At 56.1% G+C, this 16,396-nt stretch overlaps 2 protein-coding genes across 11 annotated transcripts in view; both read left to right on the top strand.

Moving 5' to 3' along the window:
- ACHE (acetylcholinesterase (Yt blood group)) overlaps window positions 1–6,933 on the top strand; it is a 146,958-nt gene extending 140,025 nt beyond the window's left edge. For 5 of the 9 annotated variants that reach the window (XM_083472658.1, XM_083472659.1, XM_083472656.1 and 2 more), the window contains exons 3-4: window positions 1,216–1,382; window positions 5,644–6,933. In XM_083472658.1, coding sequence (XP_083328784.1) covers window positions 1,216–1,382; window positions 5,644–5,765 — 289 coding nt within the window. In that variant the 3' untranslated portion in view covers window positions 5,766–6,933. Of the gene's footprint in view, window positions 1–1,215; window positions 1,383–1,855; window positions 2,953–5,643 lie in introns of those variants that run through there. The other 4 variants (XM_083472662.1, XM_083472657.1, XM_083472664.1 and 1 more) reach the window with 1 other exon arrangement.
- A 5,095-nt stretch (window positions 6,934–12,028) lies between these two features.
- On the top strand, window positions 12,029–13,819 carry LOC310691494 (uncharacterized protein). 2 transcript variants are annotated; one of them, XM_083471289.1, is made up of 7 exons: window positions 12,029–12,171; window positions 12,270–12,348; window positions 12,461–12,513; window positions 12,594–12,648; window positions 12,737–12,786; window positions 12,905–12,957; window positions 13,143–13,819. In XM_083471289.1, the coding sequence occupies exons 1-7, from the start codon at window positions 12,083–12,085 to the stop codon at window positions 13,214–13,216; spliced, it is 453 nt and encodes a 150-aa protein (XP_083327415.1). In that variant the 5' UTR covers window positions 12,029–12,082; the 3' UTR covers window positions 13,217–13,819. The 2 variants fall into 2 exon arrangements, with proteins under 2 accessions (XP_083327415.1, XP_083327414.1); XM_083471288.1 differs by lacking the exons at window positions 12,594–12,648; window positions 12,737–12,786; window positions 12,905–12,957.
- The last annotated feature ends 2,577 nt before the right edge of the window (window positions 13,820–16,396 follow it).

Below are 16,396 nucleotides of genomic sequence, written 5' to 3'. Positions count from 1 at the left end.
AGATTATCAGAATTCAGGTTTGTTTGAGGACTTGGTTAGATTTATTTATATCCCCCTTGCGCACAACTAGAAAGATGAAAAATGTTCCTAGTTATGGATGGTATTTGATTGTCTGGCCGGTTTTAAGTGAGAATTCCTGATTGGGGTCAATCAGGAATTGGCAATATTTCCTTAGTTTTGCTTTATATGTAGCAACCAGGCTATTCTGTCCCTCAATATAGATATTCAAGTTTCAAAATGTTGGCCCTTGACCATGATGAGAAAAACCTGGGTTTGAAATTTAAAATATACAGACCCACCACTTTTGATTTCTGCCCAGGTGTGTCTTGAGTCTGTGTGAGTTTGTTTGGGCAAACAGCAGGAAGAGAAGGGATTAATACAAATCAGTCTCTGAGCAGCAAGGGACTCCAGCCGCTTCCCCAGGGCTCAGTTTCCTTGGAATGAGGAACAGCAGACATGGCTTTAGAATATGATGGAGGGGATCACAATATTAAGACCTCAAGGGATCTTGCTTCTCGGTTAGTCGCAGCTCTGCGTCCTACACAGAGCAAGCAGGTCTCTGTGTCTTCCAGCTCGGCTCACACACCTTCTCTGGCTCCTCCTAGGTGAGGGGACTAGAGGGAAGCCCCCACCCCCATCAGCCTGGAGGGCCCCCACACTTAGTTGCAGCTCTTGCAACCTGGCTGGTTCTTTTGGGATGTTGAGGAGGACACTTGAGCGGCCAGCTGAGGTCATTGTCCTACAAAGAAACTTGTCTGACCGGTTCAGCAACAGAATCTGCCATGAAATTCTAACCCTCCCTGGGTCCTGGACCCCAAGGCTTGGCAGGGACTCGAGGCATCAGCCAGACTGACCCCCCAACCCCCCATTATACCTCAAACCCACAGCAGGGGAAAGGAGGAGAGCCATGACTTAAAAGAACAATGAAGCCCCGAGCCAGAATACTGGGCTAGTCCTGGCCCTGTACTACTACTGTTGTTGTTGTTGTTGTTGTTGTTGTTGTTGTTGTTGTTGTTGTTGTTGTATTGTATACCGCCCTCCATCCATGGATCTCAGGGCAGTTAACTGCATAAAAACACAAGATAAAAAGACCCCAAATGCAGCGTCTGCTGCCAGGTTGACCCAAGCACAGAGGCCGGTGCAAGAATTCCGGGGGGGGGGGGCTGGTCCAGAAACTGACCTCTCACTCTCTCTCCCCCCACCTTCCCCACGCAGGAACCCCACAGACCCCTCGGACAAGGAGGAGTCCTGGCCCGTCTACAACCTGTCCGATCAGCAGTACGTCAAGCTCAACACGCAGCCGCTCAGCACCGACCGCAGCCTCCGGGCCCAGATCTGCGCCTTCTGGAACCACTTCCTCCCCAAGCTCCTCAACGTGACTGGTGGGTCAGGGCCCCTGGCGGGGGGAGTCTCCTGAGAGTGGGCAGGGGCATGGCAAGGGGGGGGGGAGAAACAGGAAAAACACAACCCAGCCCAGGAATTGGGCCGCTCCATCGAAACAGATGAAGAAAATCCAGCCCCCTCCCCAGGTCTTTTTCAGCCGGCCCCTTGACCGCCCCCCACCCACCAAGTCTCCCCAAATCCGATCTTTTACTTCCCACCCCTTTCCACCAAGAATGACCTGCTTCTCCAGACTCCTCTCTATCTCTATCTCTGTCTTGACCAAACTGACCTCTCACTACCACAGCAGAAGGTGATGTGTTTGCGGGCAGCCCGTGGCTGCCTCCTCCCTCCCTGCCGCCATTGCAATCTGGGGCAACTTTTCCAATGAGTGTCGAGACGGGCCTTGCACCCCACACACCCCTCTCTCCCCTTTGCCCAAGGGTTTAACTCCTCATTCTCTTCTCCCTTGTAGAGTCTTCCAGGCACTGTGCTGAGTCCAGCTGGGGGCCCGGGGGGCCCTCCGCCCCACTGGTGGTCCTCTTCCTCCTCCTCCTCCTCTTCCCCCCATGGCACCTCCTGTCCTGAGCACCCCACGGATCACACTGAGAGAAGAGCAGGTGGAAGCCGCTGCTGCCTGCCGCAGACTGGCGGAGGGCTGGGCCGTGGCGAAGGGGGGAGGGGGGCTCAGCCCAGCTGCTGCCGCTGTTGCTGCTGCTGCTATGCATGGACCGGGAGGTCAAGAGGGGCCTATGCCCAGGGGTGTCGTGGGAGCAGAAGGGCAGAGGGGTGGGCAGGAGGCAGGGACTCACTGGGCACGCAGCCCCACAGGAGCCCGCAGGCAGCAAAGACAGGCTGTCCTTTGGCACTGTGGCAGATGGACTTAGGGAGACAAAGACCTGTGAGTGATCCAGCATGGATTTTGAGGCGTGCTGCAAACCGGAATGCGCCGTCTAGGCAACTGAGCCCCGCAGTTCTTCCGTGACAATCCTGCTTGTCCCAGAACCAGCACCTGGACCCCTGAGAGCCCAGCAGTGCTTCCCCTTTGGGCTTGGGGTAGAACAGTTGGATTTCGGGAGCGGGACACACGAACACAAATTCAGATTTCGGCAGCTGAGTGAAGGGTTTCCACCCAGTTGCAGCCGGATGGAGTGGAGGGCGTCTCTGGTTTTAAGGGCAAAGCAGGCAGAGTGGGAGACACTGAGCCCCTTCTCACCTCTTCCCAGTCCACCCCCCTCTCAGCACCAGTGTCTGCCTTTGGGAAAAGCCGGGGGGGGAGTGGCAGGGAGCTGAGCCATTGTCTGAGGGGGCTCAGCCCCCCCTGCCCAGGCGCCCCAAACCAGACCTCCCACCCACCTTGCGGCAAATGTCTGGTTCAGGCACAGTGTCGGGGTGAGTCAGGGTCTCTGTGTGTGTCTTATGTAGCTCGTTTTCAATGGTTTTATGGTTCTGCTCTTGTCTGGTGTTTGGTTGTTCTCGTTTCATGTTCACATGCTTGAAACTTTGTGGGTTGTGTGTTCCTGAGGTCCCTGTTTGGGGGAATTGCAATAAGAACCAATCATTTCAAGCACACACAGTCTTTGGCGCTTTGCAATTTGGGGGGAGGCGAGGCACGCAGCAAGTGGGAGATCCACTCTTTCCATCAGCTCTCCAACTGCATGACCAGAGGGGGAAACAGAGGTGGGGGGTGAAGAGGAGGGTGCATGGGGGGTGTATAATGTGTCTGCAAAGGGGGGTTCAAGGAAGGCCTTTTGGGGTGAAGGGAGAGGCTGCAGGAGGAAGCATGCTCCATGTTCTGCTGGACTTATAGGCACACAGATATTGGGGGGGGGCTGCATTCCATGGTGGGTGATCCCTTTCTCAGCCTGGCTGTGGCCCCAGACCCCTTTTCACAGGGCCTTCTTGGGGGCCACCTGAATGCCAATTGCCATTTGCAGAGATGGCTGCAGCCTTGGTTGTGGGGAGTGTGTTAGATGTGAAGTTTGGGGTCACCCTTCGTTTAGCCAAGCGGTCAGGGCTGTAAGATGGGGTTCGGAGGTAAGGCACATAGATAGATAGATAGATAGATAGATAGATAGATAGATAGATAGATAGATAGATACCGTATGTTCTGGCCTATAAGACAACTTTTTAACCCAGGAAAATCTTCTCCAAAGTTGGGGGTCGTCTTATAGGGCGGGTATGGTTGTGGCGACGCAGAGCCACCTGTTGGGAAGGAGGAGAGGGAGCCGGTGAGCGCAGCCCGCCGCTTTGCTGGATGGCCGATTGGGGCTCGCTCACCTCGCCTCGGGCTGCTGCTGCTGCTGCGACGGCAGAGGCAGCGGAAGCGGAGGGGTGCGCGCTCTGCCCCTGGCGGCGCTTGGGGGGCTTTAGGCTGGGGGGCTCCGGCCTGTGCCTGCTCCTCGCCTTGCCAAGGGTCTGGCAGCTCTGGGCCCGTCTCCCTCACTCCAAGGAGTGGCGAGCAAAGCGGCGTCCGGAGCCAGAGCTCGGGGCCCGCGCTGTCTGTGGTCTGCGGCAGGCCTCGAGGGCGCACGGCTTTTCTTGGTGCACGGACTCACCACCTCGTCCCAAACCACAAACATGCCAAGAGGGACAGGGAGTGCGCAGGGAGCCCGCTGGGGGCACCACCAGCCCCGGCGTCGTGTGGGGTGGCGGCGGCAGCCAGCCAGTCCCCACCCCTTCCTCTCCGCCCCCACCCCACGAGGAAGACCAGAAACAGGTGGGGGTAGTCTTATACGGCGAGTATATCCCAAACTCTATATTTTAACTGGAAAAGTTGGGGGTCATCTTATACGCCCAGTCGTCTTATACGCCGGAAAATATGGTAGGTAGGTAGGTAGGTAGGGATAGATAGAGACATGTCCATCCTCCAGCCCAGAAAATAAATGGAGCTGAGTGATGAACCTCCGAGCTCCTGGCCCGCAGATCATGCTCTTAACCGCAATGCTGCCGCAGCTGTCTTTGGCTTGCTAATGCTAACCACCTCTTTCTTACACCTGGGTGTCCTCAGTTTGTCTCCCCCACCCTCAATAAATCTTCTGCCTGGTCCACCCAAAGACTCCCCTCCCAGCCCCAGAGCTCTGAGTCAACATCAAACTGCCCCCCTTTCAGACCCTTCTGGGAAGCCACCCCAAGAGGCTTCCCACCCAGTGGCAATGCATTCCACAGGCTAGCAGCAGCTGCATGATGGAAGGGAAGCTGCCGCCTGCCAGTGAGAGAGGTGCAGTGGTTACAGCACTGGATTATTATTTTTATTTTATTTTATTTATGAAATTTGTATACCGCCCCTTCATGGACTCTCCTTTGTTGGAGGCTTTTGAGCAGAGGTTGGGTAGCCGCCTCTCGGGGATTCTTCAGCTGGGATTCCTGCCTTGCAGTGGGGTGGGCTGGATGACCCTCGGGGTCCCTTCCAACTCTACAATTCCAGGATTCATTGGAGGTTTTTAAGCAGAGCTTGGCTGGCCATCTGTCAGGGATTCTTGAGTTGGGGGTCCTGCATTGCATTCCTAGCCATGAAGCCCACCAGGGTGACTTTGGGGCAGTTACTACGTCTCAGGCCAACTTTGTCTTTGTGAGGATAGAATTGGGGGCGGACAGAGCCATGCAGGCTGCTTTGGAGAAAAGCTAAAAAAGGTGAACTTCGCAGTGACATCTCTGCCGGAGGAACCCACTTTCCCCTGTCCAATTTGTACACCGAGACTCTGGGTTTCATGGAATTGTAGAGCTGGAAGGGACCCAAAGGGTCATCTAGCCCAACCCCCTGAAAAAGCTACTTTTATCACTGGAAATCATCATGTGAGCCAGGCCACCTCTTCCATCGCAGCAGGAGAGACACAAATGTCCCCTCCTCTGGAAGGTAGAGGACGAGGGAAGGAGGAAACAGAGGCCAGAATCCCTGAGAGGTATCAGCCTCGCATTGGAGGGAAAGTCATGGCGAGAGGATGAGGTCAGGAGAGAAGCTGGGGGGGGCACCATCTCCCCCTGGCCGCGCAGGCCCCCCCTCAAAACTCCCCACAGACAGAGGGAGAAGAGAGATGGAGGAAGATGGCTCCGTCTGACCCCAGGTGTGGAGTCCGGGGCTCTGCAGTGGGGAGGGGGCTTTGGAGCCTGGTGAGTCTGCACCCCCCCCGCCCCGCCCCGCAAATGCGCTTTGGCCTCTTGGCAGCTCTTCCTGCCGCTTAACTCTATTTCCTTTCTCCTCTTTTCTCTCTCCTTCCCTTCCGCCCTTCTTGCTTCCCCTCCGCGCCTGCCCCCCCCCCCCAGACAACATCGAGGAGGCCGAGCGCCAGTGGAAGCTGGAGTTCCACCTCTGGAGCGCCTACATGATGCACTGGAAAAGCCAGTTCGACCACTACAGCAAACAGGACCGGTGCTCAGAGCTGTGACACAGAGGGGGGAGGCGAGGGAATGGCCCCTCAGCCCCAACTCCGTCAAGCAGCTCAAGGAAACCCCCATCAGCCCCTCTGGTGACACTCACCCCAACTCTCCCCCCACCCCAACCCAAACACCTTCCACTGCAGCTAGATCCCAGCCGATCTGAGCGTCCCTAATGGACCCCCCCCCCCGTTCAACTTCCCTCTCCCCTGACCACCCGTCCAGCCACCCAAAGCCAAGAGTTGTGCCCATCAACGCAAGCCAACCAATCCAAGCAGCTTCTCCAGCCTCCGGGTGCCCCCATCAATCTAGCTGGCCCAGCCTGCCAACACCCCCACCCCAAATCCCCACCACCCCCAGAAAAAGGAACCGGGCAGCAAGTTGATCTACTGCTTCCGTACTGGGGTGGGGGACACAGCGCCCGGCCTTCCCGAGGCCCCTCCATGATCCCGCGGTCACCAGTTCCCAGACCCCCCCCCACCAACTGCCACCCCCCAACGTAGCACCCCAAACTCATTGAACCCACCACCCCCTGTGGTTCCTCCCTTTGCTGTTTGGGACCCCCGCCCATCTCCTGACTCTTTGCTGTGATTTGTATATAATGTTTATTTAAAGGTGGGGAATGTGATAGATAAAATAAATAAATACACACACATATATATAAATATAAATATAAATATATATCTATATTTGGACTGTATAGCGACCGGAGCTACAGGCAACACTCCCCGCCCCCCCCCCCCATCATTCACTCTGATTTCCCCAGACATGTCACGAGGGACCCCAAGGGAATCCACCCCCCAAGCCATCCTCAGAGCCCACCCCCAAATACTTATTACCGTAGAGTCTTGGCCAGCTCCAGGGCCTAGCCCCCTCCCCTCAAAGCAACTGCTCTCCCAAATCCACACCCCCCCTGACACCCCAAAAGCCCCGCTGACCTGCTGTCCCTGTTACCAGCCCCGACCTCTGGTCAAGCCCCGTGACTCAAGGGCCCCTTCGGAAACAGAGAGAGAGACAGACCCACTCGCAGACCCCTGGAGAGCTGGGTCCCCCGCCAAGTCAGTTTGCCCCCCCTCCCCGCCCCCAGCCTCCCACCTCTTCCGCCTGCACGGCCAGCACCTGTGGAAATCCGACCTGTGTGTGAACTCCTGCAAAACCCAATAAAAAGAGTTAACCTGGTGCGGCGTTTGTGTGTGTCTGTGATGGGCGGGGAGGGGAGGGCAAAGTGGGCCGGGGGCGCTGGGGGGGGCAGGCAACATGAGGCAGCAATGCTCAGCAAGCGGGAAACCAGCCAACCTCTGTTTGACTTCGAGAAAGTACTGTTGCGTTCTGAAGGCAAAGGAAGGACTGGACCCTGATTCATACAATGGGCACGAGGCTTGACCAGCAAGACTCTGGGAGAAAGTGCGCATCCCACTCCCTGGCCCAGGTCGTTTAACACAGCGTTTGTAAGAACGAATCAGATTTCCTCTGAGCATTTCAAAAAATCCCCATGTGGAGGCAAAGTCAGATCAGAGGAAGCCTCTTAACCACAAAGAACTATTTGCCATTTGAGCATGCACACATGTTCAGGCTAAATAAACAAGAACCAAGAAGGAATGCATTTAGTAAACCCATAGGAAAGACAGGCATTTTACCACCTCCATGTGAACCCTGTTCCTGGCCCTGAGATCTACCTAAAGATTAACAAAAGCTGAATCAAAGCTTCCTCCTTATCTTTATGCACCCAGGATGCCTGGTAAGCAACTGGTCTGTGTCAGAATGCTTTACACGTGACCGTCAGGCAGAGAGAAAATGGGGCAGAGATGCAGAGGCTTGTGGGATCGGTCAGAAATCATGTCAATGACCCAAACCCAGTCAAAGTGACGCTTTCACCGCTGACACAATGGCTCGCTTCGTTTTTCATAATTCCTCATAGCAATCCCACATGACCACTACAAAGTACTAGATCATTTTGATTGGGTTTGAGCTGAAACGGTGATCCCTGTTTTTTTTATAACTGCTTTGGCGACCACGAAAGGACTTTCGGTCCACCTGTTTTGGAGGTGCCCAGCTTGCGCCTTTGGAGAGGCTGCCCCCTCTCCCCCAGCTGACGCAAGAGGAACGCGGATAAAATGCCATCCCTGCATGACGACCAAGATAGGTGCCTCAGACAAATAAGTACCCCACCTTCCCCACCTGTGGTGGGCAGATGTACGGATGCTCCTCAGCGCCCGACTTAACAAAGCAGAAAGAGGCGAAATTATGACTACAGCAGGAGAGGCTCAAAGGCAGCCAAAATGCCCACCAGGCAAATCTCAGGACGAACCACAGTCGAATCACAAGACCCTTGTTGCAGGAATTTATGTAAAGGGGGGGTTGCCCTTCCAGCAGATATCATACACACACCAACTACCAAATGCAACACAATCACTCCTGCAAATGTCCCCACAAAACACTTCATCATTTTTTCCTCTCTCTATTCAAAAGGGCCTCAGCTGCACATTACCAAATGTAACAATGCACTGATAAATGTATTTACATCCTGATTTTTAGAAAGTCATTAAAAATCGCTCCAGTATTGGATTTGCATCTTTCCAACTTTGTTCTGTTCAGGAAAGGAATGGCTACCAAGGGGGGGGGGGAGCCTGGGATGTGGGGCAGCCGTAATCCTGAAACTTGAGATCGGGTACACAGCAGCCTCTTGCACAAGAGACAATCCCTGGCATCCTGGCAAATGGGTGCCAGGCAGGTAGCCACCCTGTGGACAACAGCAAACCATCCAGGAATGGGTTAGGTTCTTGGTCGGGACAAAGAGGTGGGATTAACTGGGGGGGGGGGACCAGGAACTTGTAAATATTTCTTTTGTCTTCCTTGATGGGTGTGACGTGGAGGTCAAGAGGAGGGTGGGGACAACCCTCATGCTCAGGTTTCTGTTACCAGACCCTCCCAATTTGTGATGTAATTTTAGGGGTGTTGTGGGTATCTTTGTAAAACTGATAAAAGTGGGAGCCATCCTTTGTTCTGGGCTTCTTCCTGCTTCTCCAATGTGGAAGCCCTGTTGCAACATAGAATCATAGAATCATAGAATCCTAGAGTTGGAAGAGACCCCAAGGGCCATCGAGTCCAACCCCCTGCCAAGCAGGAAACACCATCAGAGCACTCCTGACATATGGTTGTCAAGCCTCTGCTTAAAGACCTCCAAAGTAGGAGACTCCACCACACTCCTTGGCAGCAAATTCCACTGTCAAACAGCTCTTACTGTCAGGAAGTTCTTCCTAATGTTTAGGTGGAATCTTCTTTCTTGTAGTTTGGATCCATTGCTCCGTGTCCGCTTCTCTGGAGCAGCAGAAAACAACCTTTCTCCCTCCTCTATGTGACATCCTTTTATATATTTGAACATGGCTATCATATCACCCCTTAACCTCCTCTTCTCCAGGCTAAACATGCCCAGCTCCCTTCTTCCTGCTTCTCCAATGTGTTAGGTGGAAGCCCTGTTGCAACAGTCGTTTGAATAAAGACCAGGCCTACTGGCTGCCGCTTTGCTCCTCTATTCCTGGCCGGTGTCTTTGGTAATCCAAGTGAGCCCAAGGATTTTCCTATAACACCCTTGAAGGGTGCTGGAGTTTTAAAAAGAAGTATGAGACCGAATTAAACCTGCAGGCAGCGATGGAGGAATCCTCCCCGGCATCCAGTGCGGGGCAAACTGCCCGGTGACACACGCACAATGTCCGTACAGGCTGCGCATCTGCGGCATCCTGTACAGAGTATGCCCACGCAGCAGCCCGTACAGTTGCCGTGCAAGAGGCAGCCCGTACGGACGCCCATATGGATGGCACGCGAGAGTGGCAGCCTGTACGGTCACTGTGCGAGTGGCAGCCCTTACGGACGGCACCTGAGAGCGGCAGCGCGGCGTCCGTACAGACTGCATGCACCCTCAGCCGCTCTGCAGCTGGGGGGAGCAGGGGCCATCTTGTGACACCCCCCCCCAGAGTGGCACCCAGGGCGGCCCACCCCCTCCGCCCCCCCACTTCATACACCCCTGCCTGCAGGGCAGCAATCCATCAATCAGACTAACATTCAAGCAGTCATATGAAAACCCAACAAGCGTCCGTCCAAATATTATACCCGTTTGTGCTCAGCGATAAAGATTTGGGGAGGACAAGACCCTGAGAAGGCAGACAGCCAGCTCACCCATAAAGTTTTCTTTAAAGATCAATCAGCCCCTGACACTGAAAAGGTTGGGAGTATCCAGCCAGGCTATGAGAGGAAGCTGATCTTTCCAAAGCAAAGTCCATCTTCAACAGCAGAGATGTGAGGGAAAAGGAGGAGATTAAGGAGGACGGGGAGGAGGAGGAGGCAGCAGCCGCAGTTTTCACAAGAGGAGGAGGAGTGGCAACAGCAGCCTCCGCTGGTCATGGACTTGTTGAAACCAGGAACAGGGGGTGGGCAGTTAAACGACTCCCCCAAAGTCCCAAGTCCCCACCACAGCCTCTAACTAAGGCCAGGACAAGGACCATTGACACAGGCACCAGACACACATAAGAGGAAAAAAGCTCAGAAAAGAAAACCGTAGCAATAAGTGAATACCATGTATTGTACTCTTCCCCCTGACTATCCAATAGAGAATCAAATAATTGCCAAAACTCAATGGTTTGTGCCTTCCTTTTCAACATTGCAATGTATCGTTCTTTCAGAATATTTAGCTGCTGACACATCGCGACGTTGGAAAGCTGGTCTCACCTGGCCCTACTCATGAGGTAAAGGGAAAGGGACCCCTGGCCATTAGGTCCAGTCGTGGCCGACTCTGGGGTTGCGGCGCTCATCTCGCTTTATTGGCCGAGGGAGCCGGCGTACAGCTTCCGGGTCATGTGGCCAGCAGGACTAAGCCGCTTCTGGCGAACCAGAGCAGCGCACGGAAGCGCCGTTTACCTTCCCGCCAGAGTGGTACCTATTAATCTACTTGCACTTTGACCTGCTTTTAAACTGCTAGGTTGGCAGGAGCAGGGACCGAGCAACGGGAGCTCACTCCGTCGGGAGATTCGAACCACCGACCTTCTGATCAGCAAGTCCTAGGCTCTGTGGTTTAACCCGCAGCGCCACCCGTGTCAGGAGATAACTGGGGCCAATTCCATTGGATGTGTCGTTTCTCTCCACATTGGTAACACCCCAAGGAAGTCTGTTACGGAAAAATTCTGGGTGCCGGTTTACTCCGCTGCTCCGTTCGCTGGGCTGCCACTTCCCACAGGTCTTGTCAGCAAAAGAAGGAATTTCCAGCAAAGTACAGTGGTACCTTGGTTCTCAAACGCTTTGGTTCTCAAACTCCAAAGTAAGTGTTCCGGTTTTTGAACATTTTTCGGAAGCCGAACATCCGATGCGGCTGTCAGCTATTGTTTCCAGGGCACCTGCACCAATCAGAAGCTAAACCTTGGTTTTTGAACCTTTTGGAAGTCAAATGGACTTCCAGAACAGATTAAGTTTGGCGCTTTTGTTTTTCCTATTTATTTTTCTTTTTTTTTTTTAAGTCTTTTTAGTTTAATTTGTTCTTGTGACTGTGTGGAACCCCAATTTTGCAGCCTTTCCTCCTAGCAGGATTTCTCCATTCCCTCCATTGCCTCTGTCATCTGTTTCTGAAGCTTTTCCAACTCTACAGTATCCATTTTATCCTTTTTTCTTTAGTTGTATGCTGCTGTGCAATTATATGTGTGGGGTGCTGCTCTTTATAATAATACATGCAAACAATAAAAACCATATAAAAAGCTAAACTCAGAAATCAGCTAAGCTTTGTGGAGCGAAGTCTTGCCCGCCTGGGCTTGTCGGAATAGAAACCTAACCCGCAGGTGTTTGGAAGTGGAGGCCATCTCCAGTGGCAGGGAGTTCCACAGGGTCTGTGCCCGTTCCCCGTGTTGGGCAAGTGCCAAGGGCGCCCCTGCAGCTCTCCTTGCAAGGCAGGAAGGGCGGCCTTCAGAGGATGCCTCCCGGGGGGGGTCTCGCAGGGTTGGGGGTCCCACGCGGGGGGGGGGCTGTCTTTGCCGAGGGACCTTTCTCCCGCGCGCCAGCAGGGGGCGCCCGACCCCCGCCCCGCCCGGGCTCCTTTTCACGTGCAGGTGTGCATGCGTGCGCGCGTGTATTCTGCCCCCTCCTCCCGTGCACTTCCTTCCCGCGACCACGGGGGGAGGAGGGGGCGGAGTCTTCTCGGGGGCGGGGCTCCCCTAGGGGCGGCTCCCCCTCCCGGCCTGCCCCCCCCCGCGAGGAAGTATTTGCACGGAGCCGCCAGAAGAGCCCCCCCCTCGCCGCCTCTTCCTGCGGGGGGGGCTGGGATGCGAGGCGTCGGGCTGGGGGGCCCCCCATGGAGCGCATGGAAGTGGAGCCCAGCGGGGGGGCGGGGGGGGCCCTGCGGAGATCCAACAGCGCCCCCCTCCTGCCGGGGTCCTGCGGGTAGGAGAGGGGGGTCCGCGGCCGGGGGGGCAGGAGGGGGGTCCCGGGGCAGCCCGTGACGCAACTCACCCCCCCCGCCTTTCCTTCCTTCCTTGCAGGACCCCCCCGCGGAAGGAGGAGCCGGCCGGGCCCCCCCGGAGCCGCCGCAGCAGCGTCTGCCTGGACAGCGGGCTGGGGGTGAGCGCCCCCCCATAGCCGCATTGCAAGGGGGGCTCTGCATGTGCCCCCCCCCAAAATGAAAGCCCCCGCTCTACACGCTCATTGCCCTTTCCCCTTTTTCTCTTGCCAGGTTGAGGCCATGAGCGAGACGCCCCCCAGAGCATGGGGGGGGCCCAGCAGCAGGTGAGGCTTTTCTTTTAGGGGTGCAAAATGGGGGGGGCCTGGCCCCGCAGCTCCAGCTTCAGCTTGTCCTGCTTTTGCAGGGCGCCCCCCGGCGGCCTCCACGGCGGCAGCCCCGGCCCGGGGACCAGCTATGGGGTGAGTGTGGGGCGCAGAGGAGAGCCGGGGAGGGAGGGGGGTCTCAGGGGCAGGCCCCCCCTAATTGTTTCCCTCTCTCTCCCCCCAGTTTTCCAGCCCCCCCAGTGCTGTGACCCCCCACTCCTGGCATCTCCAGAGGTGGGTCGGAGGGGGAGGATTGCAGGGGGTGGGATGGATGACCCTGGGGGTCCCACCTCTGCTATAGCAGGTGAACTGACATGACCTCACCCCCCCCCCATCTGCTCCCCTCTTCCAGGCTCCCCTCCTCCCCAAGGACCCCCCCAACGCTGGAAACCCTGAAGAGGAAAGGTAGAAAAAGAAAGGGGGGTGTAATTATTTGGAAGAACATGAGAATTGTCGGTGGGGGGGCCCAGTCTCATTTGTGGGGGGCTCCAAGAGCGTGAGCAAAATGGGGGGGTTCCTGGGAGGGGGCTGTTAGGGGGGCACAATACTGATTCTCTACCCCTCACCCCCATCTCTGCTTCTCATTGCAGGAGGACTGGACATCGACTCCCCCCCGAAAAAGCTCTTTGTGGCGGGGGTCCCCCTCACGCCCCCAGCCCCATAGCTGACCCCCCCCCAGGCGACGGCAAAGGGCACTCCAGCTCCATTCCTTGTGTTGGGGGGGTTCACATCAGGCTGTGCTCGGAGCTGGTCTTCGTTGGGGGGGGGGGAAATACCCTCCAGCAGGAAATAAGGGAGTCGTCTTCTTTAAACTTCCCCCCAACATCCCCACACAAAGTGGGGGGGCACCCTTGGGGAAGCCCAGGAGTGACTTTGCATTGGGGGGGCCCAAAAGTGTTATTCCCTGACTTCACTGGGACAAGGATGCCCCCCCCCAGCAAGAACTGTGTACCAAGATGGACTGAAAGGGGTCTCTTATCACACCCCCACCCTTCTGCTACCGAATCATGTACTGTATAAACCATGTTTTGGGGGGGGGCATTTGCAGGATTATTTTTCTATTCTATGTATATATATATATAATTTGTACATATCTTCTATAAATATATAATATATATTTTTCTGTTAGGGAATCAGGGAGGGGGTTGCCCTGGGGTTGGGGGGGCATTGCTTGAAACAGGGCACCCCCCCCCTTGCCACTCCTGGTGGATCTGCTGTGCATTTTGCAATTCTGTAATAAAAGGACCTTGAAGCAAGGACCCCACTGGCTCCTTCTTGGCTTTGCATTTTTGGAGGGGGGGGGGGAGATTAAAAATGCCTGCAGGCAAGAAGAATGTGCCCCACAAGGTGGTTTGGTGGGGGGGCGAATTACAGGAAATGAAAGCCCAGCGGAAGAGGAGGAAGAGGCCCTGCCAGCTTGGGGGGGGGGTGTGCCATCTCGCAAAAAAATTCCTTTCCTGGAAAAGAATCGTCTCCCAACACATACAGCTGCCCCCCTCAAAAAAAATGAAGAATGCCACTGCTGCCCTAGCAACCAACCAGCTGTCCCCCCCCCCAGCAAAGAAATCATATGCAATTGGTGGGCCCAGATCCACAAGCAAAAGGGGGCTGGACTAGATGTCCCTTGGGGTCCCCACGCTACAATTCCATGAAAGGCAGGACCCCCAGCGATCAATTCCTACGACTATTGGGGCTCCCTGCCTTGGAGGAAACAAGCCCCCCGCCGCCCTTTGACCTTTGCTGCCCGCAGGTTGATTGACACTTCCTCCCGGGAACCTGCTGCCCCTCCCCCGCCCTGGGCCAGGCCTGGCTTCTGCAGAGGTCAAACGGAGGCCGTTGCCCCTTTGACCTCTCCTGCTAGGGGCGGCCAAGCAGCTTTTGGGGGGGGCCGCTCTGAGATGAAGGCGGGGAGGGAGGCTGCTTGCACATGGGGAGGGGGCCTGCAGGGGGAGGGGGGTCAAGGGGTGCCCCCCAGCCCCTGCCTGGGAGGGGGCACATGCCCTGTGCCAGGGGAGGCCGGCCTGCCTTGCCAAGGCCCCGTTTTGGGCAGGGGGGGGGCTTTGGCGCTGCCCGGTAAAGCCGGCTGGCGTTTTGCATCGGCAGATTCAACAGCCTCGGTGGCAGGAAAGCGAGAGGCACACAACACACACACACAGAAACACACTGGCCTGGCTTGTGGAGAAAAGCACACTCACACGGGGGGGGATCTGGGGGGGCTGCAAGGCCGAAGCCTGGCCCCGTGCCGTGGGGCACCCTCCGTCCGGGGGGGGGGTGGAGGGAGCCAGAGTGGCCGTTTGAAAAGCTGAGCGGCTGCCAAGCCAGCCTTGCAAGTTGGCACCGTGTCAAAGTCAGCTGGGGACGTTGAAGCTGGCGGGAGACGGAGCCGCTCAAAAGCTATTTTTCCCCCGGGGAGCGCCTGCCCGGATCCGCCCCAAACTCCGCACGCCGCCAGTGGGGCACCAAGGCTCCCCCCTGAATTTTTTGCAGATTTTTCCAAGCGCCCCAAAGGGGCTTTTTCAAGTGTAGAAACTTGCGTAGGGGGAAAAAGGACCAGGCTTTTCTCCGTTCACCCCTGCTCTTTTTTTCTCTCTCTCCCTCTCTCGTTGCCTCCACAATCGCACGGAAAAGGGCTGGCAGCTCCTGGGGGGGCCTGCTTTGGGAGGGGGCCCCTCTTATTTTCTTTTATTTCCTTTTGCCCCCCACACCCTCCGAATCTGGACTCCCTGGAAAAATCTAAGAGTGGGGCGAGCTGGAAGGGGGTCCCCCGATTCTGGGACCTGAACAAAAAGCGGGGGGCCAGTTTTTCCTCCCTTTTGCAGGAGGGGGGCCACACGCACACAAACCCCACGCGGATCCAGAGCGGGCATCGTGCCAGGACTGGGTGGCAAAGGCATCAGGGCCCCCTCTTGCTATCTCTCCGTGGGTGTAAAAGTGCTTTTTAAGGGCTTCTGGAAAACTCGCCCCCCCAGCGCCCGGATGGGGGCCATGGGGCAGCAGAGGAGGTAAGTTGGAGGTGCCCAGGGAGGTGGCGTGGGGATCGGGGCCGGCTCAGGGCTGTCCTTGCCCCGGGAGGAGCAGGGTGTGTTCCTTTCCACGGCTGCAAGCTGGGCAGAGTGTGGTGCAGGCAGCTGAGAGGCCTGGCAGGCCCCAGGCAGGATCCAGAAAATCCAGGAGGGGGGCAGCCCCCAGAGGACACCCCGAAATTGGCTTCGTAGGCCAAAAAAGGGGGGTGGGGGTCCGATCCTGCAACAGAGAAGGGTGAAACCTCACCTCACCAAAATAGCCCCAAAGCACACCCTGTGTGGCTGGAAAACAGCAAAAAGAGGCTCCCAGGACAACAAAGGCTCGGATCTTGCGGGGGTGAAGCCCCCGGGAACCCCAGAATTAGACCGCAAGACACCCCACCATTAAAAGAGAGGAGCCCGCCCCCCCCTGCGGACCCCCTCCTTGAAGAAGAAACCCGTCATTTACAGAACACACCACATCCTGCCCTCAAAGGCGTCGCCTCTTCCTCCCAGAGGAAGGATCGGGCCCCGGACACCTCTTGGGTGTCTCACTGCAAAACAAAGGGGTGGGGTTGTTGTTTTCCAGTGGTGGGGGGGATCACGCCACCCCCCACCCGAGAATCCTGAAATTTAAGGGCACCCACCACAAAAAAAACAGCAGCTGGACACTCTGAAGCAAAACAGGTTCCTTTTTACTCTCCCTCCTCCACAATAAAATAAATAAATCAAGCCCCCCAAAAAATATTTTGATCCCCCACCCCACAAAATATGTCTATAAGCTCTCAGAGCCTCTAACCCTAAAAACAGGGAAATATTGAGAGCAAGGCTTGGGCCCATCA

Source organism: Podarcis liolepis (genome assembly GCF_965112155.1).
Source record: "Podarcis liolepis genome assembly, chromosome: 13".
Classification (NCBI taxonomy): domain Eukaryota; kingdom Metazoa; phylum Chordata; class Lepidosauria; order Squamata; family Lacertidae; genus Podarcis; species Podarcis liolepis.
This window is presented reverse-complemented; position numbering and strand designations above follow the sequence as displayed.

What these genes read in the sequence shown, in the direction of transcription:
- LOC310691494 (XM_083471288.1), top strand. Translation starts at nt 12,083, where the DNA reads ATGGAGCGCATGGAAGTGGAGCCCAGCGGGGGGGCGGGGGGGGCCCTG. An exon ending in CTCCTGCCGGGGTCCTGCGG is followed by an intron (nt 12,172 to 12,269) that starts GTAGGAGAGGGG and finishes CCTTCCTTGCAG; the next exon opens with GACCCCCCCGCGGAAGGAGG. An exon ending in GCCTGGACAGCGGGCTGGGG is followed by an intron (nt 12,349 to 12,460) that starts GTGAGCGCCCCC and finishes TTCTCTTGCCAG; the next exon opens with GTTGAGGCCATGAGCGAGAC.